Below are 20,361 nucleotides of genomic sequence, written 5' to 3'. Positions count from 1 at the left end.
CCACTTCCACTCTGAAGATGAATCCCCAAATACTCCTGTGACCTTTGCAGTGCAGCTGAGATATTTCCTAGAACTCCTCTGCCCACTGCTCTTGGTCCTAAGCCTAGTCTTGTAGACCATAACTTGAGGTAGGTGGTGAGAGGCAGGAGCCATTTGTCCCTTTTATATAAGTTAGGAAAACAATGTTCAATGTTACTAGACAAGAGGAAGCAAGCACCACTTCCTTCCTAGACATCTCACCACTCAGTTCAGCGTCTGGGTGCCACCCTCAAGGCTTTTCCAAATCACATTGGACACAGTGGTTTCAGCTTCGTCTCCTGGCTTCTCTGTATGCTGAGATCCCCTCAAGAATATCCCTAGCGTTTTTGTTATCTCCCTGCTTACTCCATGCTTCTTACAATGACACCAGAAAAGCTAATAGAGGAGACTGTCCAATGGCTGTTCCAGCCCCTCTCTCTCCCCCACTACTGAATTACTGGCGCTCTGGCTGTTGTGTGTCCCCTGTCATTCAAGTCCTTTTGATGTGAGGTCTCTAGGTAGTGCTGTTTCTACATTTTAAATAGCCAAATGCCCTGCCCTGATTCTACAAGTCTTTCCAACAACCTCCTTTTGAAGGTCTTCCTTTTAAGAAGCTCTCTTACCAAATTCTTCTACTGACCCAAGGAGTTATGAGAGCTCTGTTTCTGGCATCCAAATTTGGGGCTCAGCCTTGGGTTCTCATGTGCTAGGTGTCCTCACTTGCTGCCCTTTGTCATTTGTGTGAGGACATGTTTGTGGCTGCTGAGATCTGTGTCTGTTTTGTCAGTAGTCCTGCATGGAGTGGTGAGCTCTTGCAGGGTACAAGGTCCCATCTTCTGTTGGTAGCGTACTGCACCCAGCTATGAACCTTAACACTTAACAGCAAGAACTGGTGTTCTGACAAGGCACTTGGGGAAGGCCAAAACCAGGACACAAAAGTGATGCCTAGTGACAGTAATCTGAAAGGCTCTATACCATGGGCCCAGCCTCCAACCTGGTTGATTGGCATTTGTAGTATTTGTCAGCCCAAGAATACTGGCCAAGGTGTTATCCTTCCTTCTCCTGGAGTATCCAACTGGTAAAAATTGCTTATAAACTCTTAAGGTGGAGGCAGAAGTATAAACTTAGGTTTTTAACCAGCTTAACAGAGAAAGGCACATTTGCACACATTAAGCACTGATCTTCAGCCTCTTAAGGACCTTCTGTGCACATTGACTGTCCAGAGAAGGGTGACTGACATCTGTCTTGCCCAAAGAAGAGAAAGGGTGCCAGTGCCATTTTCTTGGCAGTGACCACCTGCCCTGTTTGTTCCTGGTCATTCTGGGGAGGATAGCCCAATCCTTACTCCCAAAAGGTGTCCCTTTCTGCGTTCTCATTCATAGTCCCTCTCCTTTCCCGCTCTGGCGCTGGTCAAAGTTATGCTCAATGCCAGCCAGTATCACTGATCTTTCTCAGTCCCAGTCTCAGCTTCTTACTGTCAGGCAAGGACTGCCTCAGTAAACAGAGGCCCTAAACTGCGACTCAGCATTGTGGTCCTGAATAGTTGTCCTCACTTTTGGCTGGAGCCTTGTTCTCAGCTAGTCTCACCTGGGATCATTGCAAGTATCCCGAGTTACTCCAGAGCATGGCGGGTTATAATACAGAGTGTGCTGACACTCTCATCCCAGGTGTGACTCATGACATGGGGAGGTGGTAAGGTCTCTAGAGCTCAGATGCCGACATAGATAGCCAGGGCCTTTCCCTTTACTTGTGCCTGTGGTCTGGAGCTTGCCGAGGCATTTTTCAGGCAGTTCCTTGGCAAAGCTACAGAAAGGTAGGTGGGTAGGTGATACGCCACACATCTGCTCCTCCTCCCTGTGATGGCCCAGTTGAGAGACATTTTCAGTGTTACCAGCCCTTGTCCTAAATGCCCTATGTCCTTGTCTTCTGCATCCAAGGCCAGTTCATAATCTCTTCCTTGAAGTCTCACTACCTTTTCTTTTCTCTGCAGAGATGGCTCCCAAGTCAAAAAAGAAGGGGCACACTGGGAGGGACCAGAAAAAGGTATGTGCTTCAGGGATATCTACTCCTTCAGTGGTAGCTGGCCCCTCTCCTCTGCTGAGAGGGTACTGTGAGTCTGATGCAGGCATCGGCCTGTCTCCTGTCTGACGTCAGCCTGGGTGTCTCTCTGCCCTCAGCATCATCACCATCACCACCCACAGATGCAGCCAGCCCCAGCTCCTGTGCCCCAGCAGCCGCCGCCACCTCCACAGCAGCCTCCTCCACCCCCACCTCCTCAGCAGCAGCAGCAGCAGCAGCAGCAGCAGCAGCAGCCCCCACCCCCACCACCTCCGCCCTCCATGCCACAGCAGACTGCCCCAGCGATGAAGTCCTCGCCCCCACCCTTCATCACTGCCCAGGTACCCGTCCTGGAACCACAGCTACCAGGCAGTGTCTTTGACCCTATTGGCCACTTCACCCAGCCCATCTTGCACCTGCCGCAGCCAGAGCTGCCTCCTCACCTGCCCCAGCCACCGGAGCACAGCACTCCACCCCATCTCAACCAGCATGCTGTGGTCTCTCCTCCAGGTGAGCCATGGCTATCTCTCCCTTTGTCACCTTGTTCTACTGCAGCGTGACCAGTTACTCTGAGCAGCCTGCTAGCTTCAGTGATTGATTGTCAGTTGCTTCTCTGGGACATGACTGGTGTGTCAGGAGATTGTAGTTTAGTTCTTTGGGGCCAAGCATTATGTTAGATCAGAAAAAATTGGATCTGTCTGCAGCCCTTGGTTTAGGGCATGGAGGAGACGTACTCATTCTCATAATTAATCCTGTGGGACTTGGGCAACACGGATGGGAGGGAGAGGGGAGAGAGAGAGAAACAGGGATGCTTACCCGCTTGGCAAGCTAATGAAAGTCTATGAGCAGATAGCAAAGACCTGCAGTGAGGCCTGAAGGTCTGCAGAAAACAAGAGGAAAGAGCAGGGACACAGAATCTAGGGAAGATGACAAGGGATCTGCTCCTGTGGGCTTTCTGAAAGCTGTCTTTATTGTACTGCTGTAGAAGCTGATAGAGTGGAGGAAGAACAGAAGGTGGTCGCTATAGTCTAGACAAGGTCAGGGTAGAACAAAAAGCCAGTCCAGAATCATAAAGTAACTAAAGCCTCACGTCAGTTTTGTTTGTTTTTAATTCCAGCTTTGCACAATGCGCTGCCCCAACAACCATCTCGGCCCAGCAACCGAGCTGCTGCTCTGCCCCCAAAGCCTGCCCGACCCCCAGCTGTGTCCCCTGCCTTGGCCCAGCCCCCCCTGCTCCCACAGCCACCTATGGCTCAGCCCCCCCAAGTGCTGCTGGAGGATGAAGAGCCGCCTGCCCCACCCCTCACCTCCATGCAGATGCAGTTGTACCTACAGCAGCTGCAGAAGGTGCAGCCTCCCACACCACTACTCCCTTCCGTGAAGGTGCAGTCCCAACCCCCACCACCTTTGCCGCCTCCACCCCACCCTTCTGTGCAGCAACAGCAGCTCCAGCAGCAGCCACCACCACCCCCACCTCCTCAGCCACAGCCACCACCCCAGCAACAACACCAGCCCCCACCACGACCAGTTCACTTGCCATCCATGCCCTTCTCTGCTCACATTCAGCAGCCCCCACCACCCACAGGACAGCAACCCACCCACCCACCCCCAGGACAGCAGCCACCCCCACCACAGCCTGCCAAGCCTCAGCAAGTCATCCAGCATCACCCTTCACCCCGGCACCACAAGTCAGACCCCTACTCAGCTGGTAAGTAATCCTACTTGTGTATTCAGGGGAGTCTGGGCTGGGTTTGTGTTTATTCTAACAACTGTTAAGACTGTTACACTGTCAGTTGTGTTTCAGGCTTCAGTGGGTTCAGAGCCAAACCCTGGCGGCCACTGTGTAATTGGAGTATCGTGCCCCTGTTTTATATTTGTGATGTTATTTGTCTTGCTCTCAGCAGAAATAGTTCAGAAAAAGACCTCCTTGACCTTAACTCCTTCTAAATGGAAGCCAGGAGCCAGTCGAGGCACCATATCTACACATTCAGGGTCAGGGTAGGTTCCTGGAGGTGACCATGAGTTAAGCAGGAGATAATTTGGTAAACCTGTTGGGAATTAGAGGATAGTTTGGGAACAGCCAATCTCCGCACTGAGCCCTGCAAGACCCAGGCGGCATTGATTAGACCATGTAGATGACTATGGTTGGGACTCATAGGCAGAATCCACTCAGGAGCCATGTCTGTCTCTAGCCTGGTGCAGACTTCCATTCTTCAACAGTGTGTTGGGGTTTTTATTGCACATTTGACTTTCAGCTGTTGATAACCAAAATGCTTTGCCCATCCCTGGCTAGAAAATGTCCCAGTCAAAGCTTACAGCAACATCTTACAGTAGCATTTGAGGGCCAGGGTGTGCTTCCTGGGCTCAGCACCGTACATACGCCATGTAGTTTGCCCAAGGGTTGAACTGAGTGCTGCCTGCAAATTGATTATCAAAGCAGGGCTGTGACTGCACCTATGCGTAACACAAACGACCAAGTGGCAAACAAATCGTTGCGTGCCCTGAGCTAAGTGCAGCTGTTGGTTCTGTCTGGGAAAAGCTAGAGTTGGACATGGCCACCCATCTAGCTATGCTGATCTCACCCTTTGGAAGGAAGGTGGTGAACGGGTGGCAAGAGAACCAGCTTTGGGCAGCCTGGGCCAACAACTTAGGACCTCCCTCTGAATGTGTAGAGTCTTTAGGGTTCCACCTAAGCTCCTGTAAGGAGTCATATGAGTTGAAACTTAGCTGACAGCTGGGGGCCAAAAACCAAGTTGTCGAGACTCAGATGGGCACCCAGCCAATTCCCAGCACCATCCCTGATCTACTAGGCCAGAGAGTCTTCTGGTTCAGATCAGCCTACCAGGTGCTCTTGGTGGCACTGACCCAGGCAATGGGCTGTCACAGACATAATTCCTGTGAACTACCGACAAATGGAACCAGGGTGATAACTTCCAAAGGAGTCCTGATAAGCTGGATTGTAAGAAAAGAGAAAATCTGACAGAACTCACCCTGCTGGACTTTGATACTGGCCCACAGTGGAGCCAAAGGTCTGTCCACATAAGATATTATGGTCTTCTTTGGGTCTGCCAAAATAGGTCTATTAGACAGGAGGAGAGGGGATATTGTCAGAGTAAGAGTTCCTATACTCTCATGGTGGCTAGAAGTGGAACCTGGAGGACTACCCTGGATTGTAGCTAGCTGAGCTATAGAACAGGTGGCAAAACCCCTTTCTAGCTGGGATTTAAGTAGAGAGCAAACTACATGGGATCAAACTCAGATTCTCTAGTTCCCCGGGCCGAGGCTCTGACTCACTGTGCTAAGGACTCAGTTTCCTCATTGGTACAGCTGAGTGTCAGAACTGACTGCTCTGTATTTCGTTTGCTGGAATTCTTCTAACATGTGCTGGGTGTGTAGGTGGCCACCTAGCTTCCTTAGCCCTGTTGTTTAGATGCAGGTAGGAGACTGTGAACCCTGGGACCCGTTGGACTTGCTTTGCCCAGGTAGAGGTCAGCCCCAGGTTTCCCTGCATTCTGTAGGATGAGCAGACTGAGCTAGGAAACGGCATTGGGAGCAGCCCGCCTTCCCTCCAGAGCCTAAGCAGCCGCATTGCCTCTAGAGCCATCCAGGCTACAGGGAAACAAGGTGGATTATCTGGTTCAGTTTTCAGAATTTATTGATATCCCTTGAATAACCTAGGAATAATCCAGGTTAACTTCAGAGTCTTCTGGGCACAGGGTGGGGGCAGGGGAGCGGTGTTGTTTAAAAAGCTCTGGCATCCACATGAGATGCACTGTGTCCCGATGCGTGTTTAGTAAAGCTCCCTGGGTAATGCTGAGGTGCAGAAGGGTCGAATCTGAGGCTCAGCACCTCAGGACTACACAAAAGCTTCTGCGCTTCCAGCCTGGGGCATAACTGAACAGGCTCTCTAACATCACTCAAGGAAGAAAGGCCGTGTCATCCTTACCAGGAAGAGCAGATACTATACGTTTCTATTCTTTCAGCTCGTTTGGACCATGTGACATCCCTTGTACAGCCTGACCTTTAATTACTCTCTTCTCAAGATCCTAGTGGCCTATATACCAGCTCCCTGACAGATCTTGTCTGATCTCCTAGGTCATCTTCGTGAAGCCCCTTCTCCGCTTATGATACATTCCCCTCAAATGCCACAGTTCCAGAGCCTGACCCATCAGTCTCCACCCCAGCAAAACGTCCAGCCCAAGAAGCAGGTAAAGGGCAGGGCTGAGCCACAGCCCCCAGGGCCAGTCATGGGCCGAGGCCAGGGATGCCCACCTGCCTCACCGGCTGCCGTACCTATGCTGTCCCAGGAGCTGCGCCCACCGTCAGTCGTCCAGCCCCAGCCCCTGGTGGTAGTGAAGGAGGAGAAGATTCACTCACCAATCATCCGCAGTGAGCCTTTTAGCACCTCACTTCGCCCAGAGCCGCCCAAGCACCCAGAGAACATGAAGGCCCCAGTCCACCTGCCTCAGCGTGAGTGTCCTCTGCCTGCACCTGGCTTGTAACCCACACACCGTGAACCACACCTTCCAGGTGCCCAGACTCACACACTGTTTATGAACTCTAGGGCCTGAGATGAAGCCTGTAGATGTAGGGAGGCCTGTGATCCGGCCTCCAGAGCAGAGTGCACCCCCACCAGGGGCCCCTGACAAGGACAAACAGAAACAGGAGCCAAAAACACCAGTGGCGCCCAAAAAGGTAAGTGAGGATAGTAGGTGCTTACGTGTTCTGCATCCGCATCTCACTGAGAGTCCTGTGGGTGGGCATAAGCCTCCTGCCACATGCTGGGCAGCAGGCCCTCCTCACCTGGCCCTTGACCTCTGCCTACATAGGACCTGAAAATTAAGAACATGGGCTCCTGGGCCAGCCTGGTACAGAAGCATCCGACCACCCCATCCTCCACAGCCAAGTCCTCAAGCGACAGCTTTGAGCATTTCCGCCGCGCTGCTCGGGAGAAGGAGGAGCGGGAAAAGGCCCTGAAGGCTCAGGCTGAGCACGCAGAGAAGGAGAAGGAGCGGCTGAGGCAGGAGCGCATGAGGTGGGCTGGGGTCCATGCAGGGCACTGGGGCTCCCAGGGCCATACTGGGCTCCAGGCTGACCTGGGGCCCCGCTCTGCCCAGGAGCCGAGAGGATGAGGATGCGCTGGAACAGGCACGTCGAGCCCATGAGGAGGCACGACGGCGCCAGGAGCAGCAGCAGCAGCAGCAGAGACAGGAGCAGCAGCAGCAGCAGCAACAGCAGGCAGCTGCTGTGGCCGCTGCCTCCGCCCCCCAGGCCCAGAGCTCCCAGCCCCAGTCTATGCTGGACCAGCAGAGGGAGTTGGCCCGAAAGCGAGAACAGGAGCGGAGGCGCAGGGAGGCAGTGAGTAGGGGGACCTGGTGGGAACTTTTGGGCAGGAGTCCGTTCACCTTGAAGATTTGGGGATAAAGGTCCTAGGACTTAGGGAGGGACGGGCAGGCAGTGAGCCCAGGCCTGCTGCTCTCCACCAGCCTGGTCTGAGGAGTTAGCTCACTGACAACTGGGTTTGAAAAGGTCCAGGAGGGTTGCAGCTGTGCGTAAGCAATATGGGGAACAGGTGGAGCAGGGTACCCAAACTCAATTCTTTCTTCTTCTTCTTCCCCCTCTAGATGGCAGCTACAATTGACATGAATTTCCAGAGTGATCTTTTGTCAATATTTGAAGAAAATCTTTTTTGAGAGCACCCAGGTGACTTCTGACTTTTCTGGCAAAAATGTTGACTCTCCATAGTGTTAGGGGCGGCAGTGGAAGCAGTAGCAGCAGCCAGGGATGTCTCTGGGCCTGGCTCTCCTGCATGCTATGCCCGGGGCAGGCCTGACGGGCAGCTGAGGATCGCAGAGCCCATCTGCCTTACAGCCAGCCGGACAGACGTCCTACCACATGCCACCCGCTCAGTGGACGTCAGTTCAGAGCACGTCTCAGTATATTGAGTCAAGTGCCGGCTGGACCTGAGGCCTGCTTCCCCGCGTGCGGGGCAGAGGCCCTTCTCTGCGCCAAATGTCTACACAGTATACACAGGACATTGTTGCTGCCGCCACCGTGACTGATTTTCTGTCCCTGAGAACATGACGTTTGTGACGTCCTACCCATTGGGAGTCCTTCACACCCCAGCCATCGCTGCCCACTCCCAGGAGGCCAGGGCAAGCCTGTGTGGACTGGAGCAGCAAGGCACTGGCCCACCCCTTGCTGGCACTGACTTTGCCTTGAACAGACCCTCTCCCCTCCCCCCACAAGCCTTTAATTGAGAGCCGCTCTCTATAAGTGTTCGCTTGTGCAAAAGGGAATAGTGCCGTGGAAGTGTGTGTGCCCATGGCAGTTTGGACAGAGGTGACTGTTCACATGTGTGGATAGGCCTCGCCTGGGGAGTAAGGCCACCAACCAAAGTCAGTCCTTCCCACCTGTGTTTCTGATTTTATTTTTTTTCCTATATATATATTTTTTTGTTGTTGTTGAATTCTATTTTATTTTTAACTCTCTCTTCTCCTCAGACACAGTGGCACTGCTTATCTCCAAATGGTGTGACCGTCTCCTCATGAGCGGCAGCTCCCCCCCCCTCCCCGCTGTGGGTAGTGTATGACTGTGGCTGTACTGTATAGTGAACATAGTTGGCATATCTTTGTTTGAAGTTTGTTGGTGACTCCACCAAACTGGTGTAAAAAACAAAAACAGACAAAAAACCCCCACAAACCACCCAACACACACACAGAAAGTCCTGCTTGTATTCAGTTTCAAACTTTATTAGTCTTATTTTTAATTATAAAACCAGAAAGCTGCAATTTCTTTTCCCTCTACCCCTTGTTTGTTGGCTTCTTTGTTTTTTAATGTCAAATCTGTTTGTTTTTACCAAGAAAGGGAGAGCCTGGGGAGGGCTCCAGGCCCTGGTGGGCTGCAAACTGAGGCAGAGGTCCCATGCGCACCTGGTCAGACCAGTGCGCTGGGCCTTCCTTCCTTCCCATTAGCATTTTTGTTTTGTTTTGTTTTGTTTTTAAATTGGAGCCCCTGGTGAGGTTACATGTGCCATGAGAACCCAGTCTACACCACAGTGCTGGTGCCTCGGTGTTGGCCAAACTCTGGAGTCACTGACTGGTTTGACTTTCATGTGGTGAATATGCATTTGGTCTGTACTGATCATGGAATAAACACATCTCTCTTTTTTAATGCTGGTGTCTCCCTGAAATTTCTTTGTGAACCAACTAGGTATTCTAGTTTGTTTAGGCTAGGCCCAGGTTCCCAGGCACCTTTGTGTAAGATTTACCAACAGTGGACACAGCTACTCTCCATTGGCCAGTCCTGCCTTTCCTGGGCAGGAGCTGCCTGGGCTCAGAGTGCCCCCACCCCAAGCTGAAGTTCTAATAGGGAGCCAGACACCCTGTAACTGCCTGGACTGGGTGGTGATGAGGCTCACTGAAACTTGGCTTATCCAGACCACATTCTTCCTGAAGGTCCTGATCATCCTAGTCCCTTCTTCACAAAGGCTTGGGGCTGCTTTTCCCACCATGCTTGCCTCTACCTAACTCCTAATTTGATTTAAGCTCAGGGTTAACCACATACTCTTAGGTAATGTACGTTCCCTCCAAATAGGATCTCTGTATCCCTACACATGAACACATTTCCACTGAGAAAGCCCCCAGATGGCTTCCTTACCTTGTGCCCACTTGTTCACACATGTCCTGGCCCCCAAGAACAGTCTCTGTGATGTAAGATAAGTAATTCTACATAAGCAGAGACACGTTGACTCAAAGTTTCTAGCACTCTTAATCCGTATCTCCCCCCTCAACCAGAAAGGCCGAACCTCAGAGTACAGGGCACAGTTGAGGTACCCAGCCAATGCTCCCTCCCTTCCCTTAAGGTCCTGTCCTGCTCCAGGCGATTCGTACATAACTGTGCTGGAGCAATGGCAGGTTTAGTCCTCTGAGGCGGCTTTTACCACATCCGACCCTCACAGTCTTCTCTTGAGATACTTCCCCACGCTGGGCCCCACTTCTGAGGTGGGGAGATCATTTCAGCTGTACCTTCTTGCTGGAGTTTTGAATGGCCTCCGCACCTTCCTCATGGGTGTTCCTCTAACTGGGTTGTAATTAGAACTGGGATCTATTTAATTTCTCTGACCATTTTCAAATCCTTCCTGCAGTACTAGACATCTTAGTCCTATACAAGAGTAAGAGGTGTGTACAAGCCCCCACTGTACTGTATGCACGGGTCGCTCGGCCAATAATTATGTCAGTGAATCTGAGACTTGTATTAAAATACTTTAGACATTTGTAGAAGGGAATTCATAGACTTTTCACTTATATACTTAAAGGGGGTTTTTTTTGTGCAGTTCTCATTGCAAAAATAAACATTTGTACTGAATATAAAGTTACCCTCCTGTGATTACTGATGTCTTTCTGAGTGTAGAATTGGGAAATGGATGTGAGTTGGGGGTTAGAGATAAGATTGCATAGTGGAGTTTGAAAAAGGGCAGTCTTAGATGCCTCTTAGTCATAAGAGCCAAGCTGGGGCTCAGGAGAGATCCTGGGAACTGTATTGTCAGAGAACTGATTTTTATGAGCTTAAAACTATAAAGTTAGCCGGGTGTAGTGGTTCACAGTCCCAACACTCAGGAGGGATGGAGGAAGCAGAATTCTGAGGAGGTAGCCAGCCCTGCCCCACCCACCAAAAAGAAAAAAGAAAAGCAATACTGGTTAATCACGCAAGAAAGATGGTTAAGTCCTAGAACAACAAAGGCAGTGAAATTCTATTCAAGTGCCCAGTTAACTAAGGCAGAACAATGTGTGTGGCCATTCACTGTGAGTGTGTTACTACGGTCCTTCAACAGTAAATATCTGTTTGGTAGTACAAAGGCATATAGTTAGTTACTTGGGAAGGGATGTGGCCCTGCTGGTAGAGTGCTTGCCTAGCATGTGTGAGGTTCTGAGTTCAATTGTAGCATCACAGAAACCAGACATGGTAATGCATTCCTTAACACTCAGGGAACAGGAGGATCAAAAGCTGCTAGTGATTCCCTACAGAGAGGGTTTGAGACCAACCCTAAGGTACATACATGGGAACCCGTCTCAAAGAATTAGCCACTCAGCCAGGCAGCCGACGTGGCTTCTCAGGAGGCTGAAGCACAAGAGGATCCTGAGCAGTTTAGCAAGTAAAACCTTGTCTCAAAAATGTGGATACAGTTGGCCTATTTCTTTGTTCCCATCAAACCAGAAGGGAAGGCTAGTTCTAGTCCATCCTGAGCTACATAGTTGCAAGAGTCAGTCTGGTGGGGGAAATCCTAATAAATAAGGATTGCTTTTCTCTTCCCCCTTTTATTAAAGGCAGGTTACTTTCTCATACAATATATCCTGATTATAGTTTCCCCTTCCTCTCATTTCCTCCCTACTTCTTTCCTTCTCTAGATCATGAGAAAATAACAGGCTTTTAAAAGATAACAGACAAAATACAATCAAGATAAAAACTATCACATTGGGTTGGGGATTTAGCTCAGTGGTAGAGCGCTTGCCTAGCAAGCGCAAGGCCCTGGGTTCGGTCCCCAGCTCCGAAAACAAGAAAAAAGGGAAAAAAAAAAAAACTATCACATTGAGATTGGACAAAGCAACCCAACAGAAGGAAAAGAGCCCCAAAAGCAAGCACAAAAATCAAGAAACACACTTGTTCACACCAGAAGAATCCCATAAAAATACTAAGCTGAAAACCCGCCAGTGGTGGCCCACAGCTTTAAGCCCAGAATTCAAGGGCAGCCTGGTCTACAGAGTGAGTTCTAGGACAGCCAGGGCTACACAGAGAAACCTTGTCTGGGGTACTGGTGGGGGTCGACCAGGAAAAGGAAGAGGGAAACAAAAGGCTGAAAGCTATAGTGTGTGTGGAGAGTGCAGACCCATGTATTTACCCTTCAGTCTCTGGAATGAGCCCCACTGAGTTGATTCAAAGGGCCTTGTTCTCTTGGCATACTTAACTCTCTCAGGCTCTTACACTCCCCACCGCCTCTTCCTCAGGTTCCCTGCGCTCTAAGGGGAAGGGTTTGATAGACTGAGCGTTCCAAGGAGTCTACATGTAATAGCTAGCTGTGTGGTCTCTGCCTCTGTGCAGCAGGAGGAAGCTTCTCTGAGGATGGCTGAGTAAAGAAAGAGTCATTAAGAGTCACATTATTGCTAGATACATTTTTAGGTCAGTAGTGTGACTTTACCCTAGGTCTTGACTAATCGCTGGTTCTTGGTCACCCAAGCAATACTGGGTGTGCTCTCTCTTGTGGAGTGGGCCGTAAGAGATTCTCACAAGCGTCACCGTTGCACTAGCATATCTCGTAGGCAGGGCAGATTGGAGGGCAAAGGTTTTGTGGCTGAGTTGCTGTTTATGCTTCTCTTGGTATCCTGCTGAGTGCCTTCGTATACCGAAGACACTCGAACATAGGGATGAAGGCTGCAAGTAGACACCAGCTCTACTTCTCCATGTTCAATGAGCTGTGTGGGTGTCGTCCTCCGCAGTGGGCCACCACTGCCAGTTTGTGGAGAGCAACCCATTGTTTTAGCGACAGCCTGGGTGGTTTTGGAATTTTCATGGGAACCCCCAGTCCTGGTACTGGAAGCCTCATTTGGTGACAAGAGATGGCCAGTTGGGACTCCACATCCCCCATTATAGGAGACCTCATTAGGATCACCTTCATATGTTTGAGTTTCCATGGCACTAGGATTTCATATCATCCTCAAATGCCCCACTTCTATCTCAACCCTATTTCTCCCCCTGCCGCCCCACTTGGTCTTCCCATTCCTATTCCTACTTGCCCTGAGTCCAGTAAAATCTGTTCTAAAATCCCTCCCAAAGAGATCCATGTGTCCTCCTAGTGTTCATCTTTACCTGACCTCTCTGGGTCTACAGGTTGTAGATTGATTGTCATTGAATTATTTAGTATCCACATGTAAGTGAATACATGAGCTTTATTAACATCCACATGTAAGCGAATGCATGAGCTTTATTAACATCCACATGTAAGCGAATGGATATCCCATTTTTCTTCCTAGGTCTGGGTTACCTTAGGATGATTTTTTTTCCCTAGTTCCACTAATGTGTCTGCAAATTTTGTGATGTCACTTTTTAAAAACAGCTGGGTAAAACTCGGTAATGGTTTTGTTCTAAGGCTAAGGGTGATGCTCCCTGCCGAAGTGCTTGCCCTGCATGAGCAAGGCTCCGGGCTCCGTCACTAGTACCAAATAGACAGACGCAGCTACAGAAATGTCTCTCTCTAAATGCCTAATATTTCTCTAGATACCTAAATAACCACCAGAAGGGCTTTTGAAAGCTTGCCAGTGGCCTCGGTGTTGGAGGAAGCACGGATTGCTGCTTCGGTGTTGTTCTGGATTGCTGCTAGGCCAGATGCATGACTTCAGGCAAAATGACCTCATCCCCGAATTTCAGGTTCATAATCTGTGAGGATATGCTAATGCAGACCTGCAGTAAGGATTAAAGAATGGGTGTCCCTGAAATAAAGATCTTGGCAAAGGTTGCAAAAGAAGCTGGTTTCTTACCGAGACGCGATTCTTGCTTGACACGATGCCCCATCATCCTGGGACAAAGCAGGGTTGGAACCAGGACCGGGTAAAAGCGACAATGGGTCTCATTTAATGGTAGAGCCTTCTAGATGGAGCCTTCTGTCTTGGAAGACACACGAAGAGACTCCTCCTGCTCACGACTACCTACAATTTCCAGCTATATAACGTTACCTGGTCTTCCACTTTGGGGATTGTTACACTCATTTTCACGTTAGTTTCCTGCCCCTTTCCAGCTCCAGAACAAACTAGTTCTTGGGTCTAGCTTCTACCCAAGCCAACAAGCCTAGCCTTAGTCTTTCTCATTCAAATACAAACTCCACCTAATTCCCCTTCCTCCATAAACCACGCCCCTCAACCCTCGCACAGCCTCTGGGTCCACCCATCTCACAGAGTTCCTCCCTTCGTTCCTTCTAGATTCAACTCTCCTTCGAGCCTTACCAGTTCCTTTTTTTTTTTTTTTTTTTTTTTTTTTTTGTTTGTAACTCTGGCTAGTCTAGAACTTTATATATAAAATCAGCTGGCCTTGAACTCCATTTGCCTCTGTCCCTCGAGTGCTGAGAGTAAAGCATCAAGGGGTTTATGTGTTGAACAGAGGGCTACTTGTGAGAGTCAGTCCTCTCCTTCCACTGCGTTCTCTGGGATCAAAGTTAGGTGGCCAGGCGTGGTGCCAAGTGCTCCTATCTGCCCAGCCATTCTCTAGGTCCTGAACACCGCCACCTGCTACAGAAATCATTTTAATTCCCTGCCTGCCTCTGTCTTAAACTCCATCCAAGATGTCCTCGGGCTCCGCCCACAGTCCCTCTTTCCCCTAAAGTTCCTCCCCAACCGCAGAAAACAGGTCCTCGCAGGCCCCACCTCCTCATGCTTAAGTGTCTCATTCTGCCCAGGTAGTTTAGCTGACACTTTAGAGTGAGTCATGTGCGGTGGCAGTCTCTATCCGAGTCGCGCATCTGTTTCCTCGGCCGGTCCAGTGGACTCAGACAGCACGGTGGAAACCCAAAACAAAGGTGGTGGGCTGCCGGCACCAGCGCCCCCTGCTCAGTCTTCCGACCACGGCTCTGTAGTGGTCCCGGAGCGCAAGGATATGCCGGAATTTGTGGTGACCGCGCTGCTCGCGCCCTCACGCCTGTCGCTGAAGCTGCTACGAGCGCTGGTGATGAGCCTGGTGTACTTGGCTGCCTTGGTAGCCGCGTTTGTCTACAGCTGCGTCGCGCTCACCAATGTGTTGTGCCACCCTCGCCGGGGCTGCTGCGGCCGCCAGAGGTCTGCCCCAGAGTGCCTGAGAGACCCCACGCTGGGCGAGCATTGTTTTCTAACCCTCAGGGTGAGTGTTCCTCAAAGGTAGGTTTCTTGAGGGTGGATGCAAAATGAAGAAAGGAGGTTGAAATGTCGAATGTGAACCATCCTTGGGGGCTCAAGCCTAGGGAGGAAGCTCCATTATTTCCTTACCCTTCAACTCTTACTTAGATTGTGTCCTTCTGCAGAGTTCCGGCCTGCGTCTGCACTACGTCTCTGCTGGTCGCGGCAATGGGCCCCTCATGCTATTTCTGCATGGCTTCCCAGAGAACTGGTATGTCTGGGTCCCCGGATCCTGGCGCTCACTAGAGTAGGGAAAGGTAGAGTTCTGACTGTGAGGTACTTAGGAAATGGGAACCGATAGATAGGATTGAGTAATCCTGGGATCCCACTATTTCCTTCCTCAAAAGTCCAGAACATAAATGTGGGGTGGCCCAAGGTATCTGCTGGGTTTAGGAGGTGCATCCTGCGGACGCTGACTAAATTCCCAACTTATCCGACAGGTTCAGCTGGCGCTACCAGCTGCGGGAGTTTCAGAGCCATTTCCACGTAGTAGCTGTAGACTTGCGTGGTTATAGCCCCTCTGATGCTCCAAAGGATGTAGATTGTTACACCGTTGACTTGCTGTTGACTGACATCAAGGATATCATCCTAGGCCTGGGTATGAGCTCATCTCCTCACTTTTGCTCCTTTTGGTACCCACTCCTACACGCCTACCTCACCCCTACAACATATTACACCATTGTGTTTGTCGCCTTCCACCACCAGGGTACTCCAAGTGCATCCTCGTGAGCCACGACTGGGGGGCCGCCCTTGCCTGGGATTTCTCAGTCTACTTCCCGTCCCTAGTGGATCGGATGATTGTGGTCAGTGGACCTCCCATGTCAGTATTCCAAGGTGTGTTGGGATGTGCTAAATGCCCGAGTATTCATCTGTGACCTGTCACCGTGTCAGGGACCCAGATAAATGATAGTACGCTTAGGAATGACGTAAATTGTTTTGAGCACTTTCAGGTTGGAGGTGAGTATAACAAAATGCTTCAGGCTGGGGACAGGGGATAGCTAAGTGGTTGTTTAATATCTTAGAAGGCCTAGATGTGATCTCCAGCATTGACAGAGAGAGAGAGAGAGAGAGAGAGAGAGAGAGAGAGAGAGAGAGAGAGAGAGAGAGAGAGAGAGAGAGAGAGAGAGGAAGGAGAACTGGGTCAGGATTGTTTCTGATTTTGTGTTTTCTTTTATTTTAGAGTGTTTACACACATAATCAAATAGACCTCTTGTTGCTAGAGCCTAATTTGTGCTTCCTATATATTTTCTACACCTAGATTTGAATAGATTGAAGGAAATTTATACAATAATCTTAGTGATTTCTTTAAAAGATTGATTAATTTTATGTACATGTGTACACTGTAGCTGTTTTCAGACACACCAGAAGAGGGCATCGAATCCCATTACAGATGGTTGTGAGCCACCATGTGGTTGCTGGGATTTGAACTCAGAACCTCTGGAAGAGCAGTCTGTGCTCTTAACCGCTGAGCCATCTCTCTAGCCTAGTCTTAGTGATTTTGTGTGTGAAGAAAAGTTTGGGAAGCTGTCTGTACTAGCATACACTTATTAATATCAGCACTTGAGAGGCAGGGACTGGAGGAAAGGCTCATCAGGGAAAAGCACTTGTTATTCAAAGAACCCAAGTTTGATTCCCAGTACCCAGATAATAGCCCACAGTTGCCTGTAACTCCAGTTCTAAAGACTCTAAATGTCCTAAACTGACTTCTGGATACCAGGCACACATGTGGTATGAATACATACATGTAGACACTATTAAACATCAATAAAAAAACAATTACAAGGGGTTGGGGATTTAGCTCAGTGGTAGAGTGCTTGCCTAGGAAGCACAAGGCCTTAGGTCTAAAAAGAAGCCAGGTATTGTGATACATGCCTTTAATCCCAGCACTTGAGAAGTAGAGGCAGGTAGATTTCCATGAGTTTAAGGCTAACCTGGTCTACATAGTGAGACCCTGCTTCATTAAAAACTGAACCAAATCAAACTAAAACATGAATTAAGTCTAAATAAATAAATAAATCAACACTTGGGAAGCCGAGGAAGGAGGATCGTGAGTTAGAGACCAGCCTGGGCTATATTGTTTCTTGTCTGAAACATAACATCACACACAGACACAGACACAGACACACACACACACACACACACACACACACACACACACACACACAGACGTGTACATTGAACCATCAGAGGTTAGCCATCATATACTTTTGATCCCAGCACTTGGGAAGCAGAGCTAGATGGATCTGTGAGTTCAAGTCCAGTCTGGTGTACATGGTGAGTTCCAAGTTAGCCAGGGCAATACAGTGAGACCCTGTCTCAAAAAAAAAAAAAAAAAAAAAAAAAAAAAACAAAAACAAAAAAACAAAAAACAAAAAAAACCAAACAAACAAAAAACCCAAACAAAAAAAAACCCAACAATTTAAATTTCTGGACATTTAAATTTTATGGATGAGGGTGGTCAACCTGCGCCTACAAGTTGCCTATAATAAACTTGCCTGTGAGCCATTATCCAGAGCTCTTGGGCTGATGAAAGTTTTAGCTTCATGTTCTAGTTGAGGGAAACTGAGGCAAAGGAAATGATGTCTGTGTTTTCTTTCTTTTACTTCCCTCTTCCATTGACTGATTGATTGATTGATTGACTGATTGATTGAGACGAGTCTCACTATGAAACTTGAGCTGGCCCAGAGCTTGTTTTATGTACCAGGTCTGCTGCTTTCTGCCTTCTGGATGTTGGGATCCAGTGCCTCTACGCTCGGCACTGACAGCAAGATATAAGGAACGAATGAATCTCACCACAGTACAATCAGATGGTCTTTCCGGCTATCTAGTGTCTTTTGTCACTTGACCTTTGTTAGCTGGTATGAGAGCGGTGGATAATAGAACCTAGAACTTCAAGATTGCCAACCGCATAGTCTGTCAGTGAACTACACTCCATAGCTTACCTGAATAGCATTGTGATCTTCATTATGATCAAAATCCATTTCTTTCTACCCTTTTCTGCGGGAGCCGGTACACAGTAGGTGATCAATAAATGTTTATTACCTGAAGCAGGGGGAGTATGGCAGGCCTAAGTAGGAGAAGCTTGTTGGTGCCTCCTGAGGGCACCCGGGAGCTTCAAAGGGAGAGATTCCCATTTTATTTTGAAGGGGTTTCTTTGTGCAGTTCTGGCTGTCCTGGAACTCACTCTTTAGACCAGGCTGACCTTAAACTCAGAGATCTGCCTGCCTCTGCCTTCTCAGTGCTGGGATTAAAGACCACCATCACCACTCAGTAAGAATTCTTTTTGTTATATGTTTATATGTATGCATCTGTGCTGCATGTATAATGGAGGCCAGAGGAGATCATTAGAACTAGAGTAACACATCACTTAGCACCACCCAACAGAGGTGCTGGGAAGCAGAGGTTTCTGGGAAAGCAGCAAGCACTTTTTTTTTTTTTTCTATTCTTTTTTTTTTCGGAGCTGGGGACAGCAAGCACTTTTTTTTTTTTTTTTTTTTTTGTTCTTTTTTTTGGAGCTGGGGACCGAACCACCCAGGGCATTGTGCTTCCTAGGTAAGCGCTCTACCACTGAGCTAAATCCCCAGCCCCAGCAAGCACTTTTAAACACTGAGTTTGCCCGGTCTGTAGCTGTGAAGACGACGTGGCAGGGCAGTACGGAGCCAGAGTGGGGTCATTGCCTTCACAGACAGGCAGTAGTGCTGTGCTAGAGGCCCATGTGCCCAAACTCTGTGTGTAGGAGGGTAGACGTATAGGACTGCCCCAATCCCAGACCTCACAGCCGTTATCTATTTATTCCCAGAATACTCAACCCGCCACATTGGCCAGTTATTCCGATCGAACTACATATTCCTGTTTCAGCTCCCCTGGCTGCCAGAGAAACTGCTGTCTCTGTCCGACTTCCAGGTGCAGTGAGGGTTACAGCCTAGGAATGGGGATAACAGATTGGGGGTAAGCAACCGAGGCACTGAAACCAGCACGTTTTTGTGTGCACCCAGATTCTGAAATCCATATTCACTCACCACAAGAAAGGCATCCCACGCCTGAGTCCTTGTGAACTTGAAGCGTTCCTTTATCCCTTCTCCCATCCCGGAGGCCTCTCTGGGCCCATCAACTACTACCGAAACGTGTTCAGGTAAGCCTCTACCGGGGAGAGAAGCCCAGCAAAGGGCCAGGCAAAGGAAATGAGAGTGGTCACTCTTCTGTCAACTTGTCTCTCTTGGCCACAGGAACTTCCCCCTGGAGCCCAAGGAACTGTCAAAACCCACACTGCTGCTGTGGGGGGAAAAAGACTTCTCCCTGCAGCAGGGGCTGGTGGAAGCCATCGAAAGCCATTTCGTGCCAGGCCGGCTGGAAAGCCACATTTTGCCAGGCAGTGGGCACTGGATTCCACAGAGCCATCCTGAGGAGATGCATCAGTACATGTGGGCCTTCTTGCAAGACCTGCTGGGCTAGAAATTCCTGTTCACCGGCCTAACAGGTATATGATATGTTGGAACACATATCCCCGTCCATGTATACCTGGGAGTCCATGCAGTGTGTGCATACAGGGTGGCCTCCCAGATCACCTGAAGCAGATAACTCTGAACTGCACACAAAAACATCTGTGGGTATCTTGCCTCACACATAGCATGGATGTCTGCCCTGTTCGAGCAGCCACTTTGATGCTGGTAGCCACGGGTGCCTCTCCTCGGTGGAGCTAGATGCTGGGACTGTCTTCCTCCTTCTCGAAGCCTGCCTGTCCCAACGGCTACACAGAACATCAATCCTAACCTTTCTGTCTTGTTTTCCACCCCAAGTCTGAAGTTTGAGTCCTCCTCAATATTGCACCCATTATATTTCTAACACGCAGGGATACTTCAATTGAAATGCTAATGAGCTAAGATGAACCACTGTGGAAAATATGACATCTCTGGAGCCTGGAAGACGGCTTAGTGACTAAAAGCATTTGTTTCTCTCGTAGAGGATTTGCGTTCCATTCTCAGCACCTTATATGGAGTTTCACGACCGTCCATAAATCCATGTCCAGGGGGTCTGACCCCCTCTCCTGGAATCCCTAAGCAATAGGCAGGCATTCAGTGTACACACAAACATGCAAGCAAAGTACCCCTACATATAAAAACATTCAATAAAGAATTTTTGTGTATGCGTGTTTCGAGACAGGGTCTCTCTCTGTGTAGCCCTGGCCATCCAGGAACTCACTCTGTAAACCAGGCTGGCCTCGAACTTAGAGATCTTCCTGCCTCTGCCTCCCAAATGCTGGAATTAAAGGAGAGCACCACCACTGCCCAGTAAGAAATAAATCTTTTTTAAAAATACAGTGTCTTGGGCTGGAGAGGTGGCTCAGTGGTTAAGAGCACGGACTGCTCTTCCA

The 20,361-nt window shown here is 49.3% G+C and overlaps 2 protein-coding genes across 14 annotated transcripts in view; both read left to right on the top strand.

Moving 5' to 3' along the window:
• Window positions 1–10,448, top strand: part of Brd4 (bromodomain containing 4) — a 79,696-nt gene extending 69,248 nt beyond the window's left edge. For 4 of the 12 annotated variants that reach the window (XM_087557791.1, XM_087557796.1, XM_087557787.1 and 1 more), the window contains exons 12-20: window positions 2,009–2,061; window positions 2,196–2,586; window positions 3,194–3,784; window positions 6,172–6,284; window positions 6,384–6,546; window positions 6,641–6,771; window positions 6,906–7,111; window positions 7,194–7,434; window positions 7,701–9,249. In XM_087557791.1, the coding sequence (XP_087413917.1) occupies window positions 2,009–2,061; window positions 2,196–2,586; window positions 3,194–3,784; window positions 6,172–6,284; window positions 6,384–6,546; window positions 6,641–6,771; window positions 6,906–7,111; window positions 7,194–7,434; window positions 7,701–7,769 (1,958 nt within the window). In that variant the 3' untranslated portion in view covers window positions 7,770–9,249. 12 annotated transcript variants of the gene reach the window in all.
• A 4,075-nt stretch (window positions 10,449–14,523) lies between these two features.
• On the top strand, window positions 14,524–20,145 carry Ephx3 (epoxide hydrolase 3). Of its 2 annotated transcripts, XM_087558449.1 has the most exons (8): window positions 14,526–14,955; window positions 15,116–15,201; window positions 15,431–15,588; window positions 15,696–15,824; window positions 18,790–18,893; window positions 18,986–19,122; window positions 19,217–19,467; window positions 19,840–20,145. In XM_087558449.1, the coding sequence occupies exons 1-7, from the start codon at window positions 14,548–14,550 to the stop codon at window positions 19,440–19,442; spliced, it is 1,248 nt and encodes a 415-aa protein (XP_087414575.1). In that variant the 5' UTR covers window positions 14,526–14,547; the 3' UTR covers window positions 19,443–19,467; window positions 19,840–20,145.
• Window positions 20,146–20,361: the final 216 nt, after the last annotated feature.

Source organism: Rattus norvegicus, chromosome 7, assembly GCF_021556685.1.
Source record: "Rattus norvegicus strain SHRSP/BbbUtx chromosome 7, alternate assembly SHRSP_T2T, whole genome shotgun sequence".
Lineage (NCBI taxonomy): Eukaryota > Metazoa > Chordata > Mammalia > Rodentia > Muridae > Rattus > Rattus norvegicus.
This window is presented reverse-complemented; position numbering and strand designations above follow the sequence as displayed.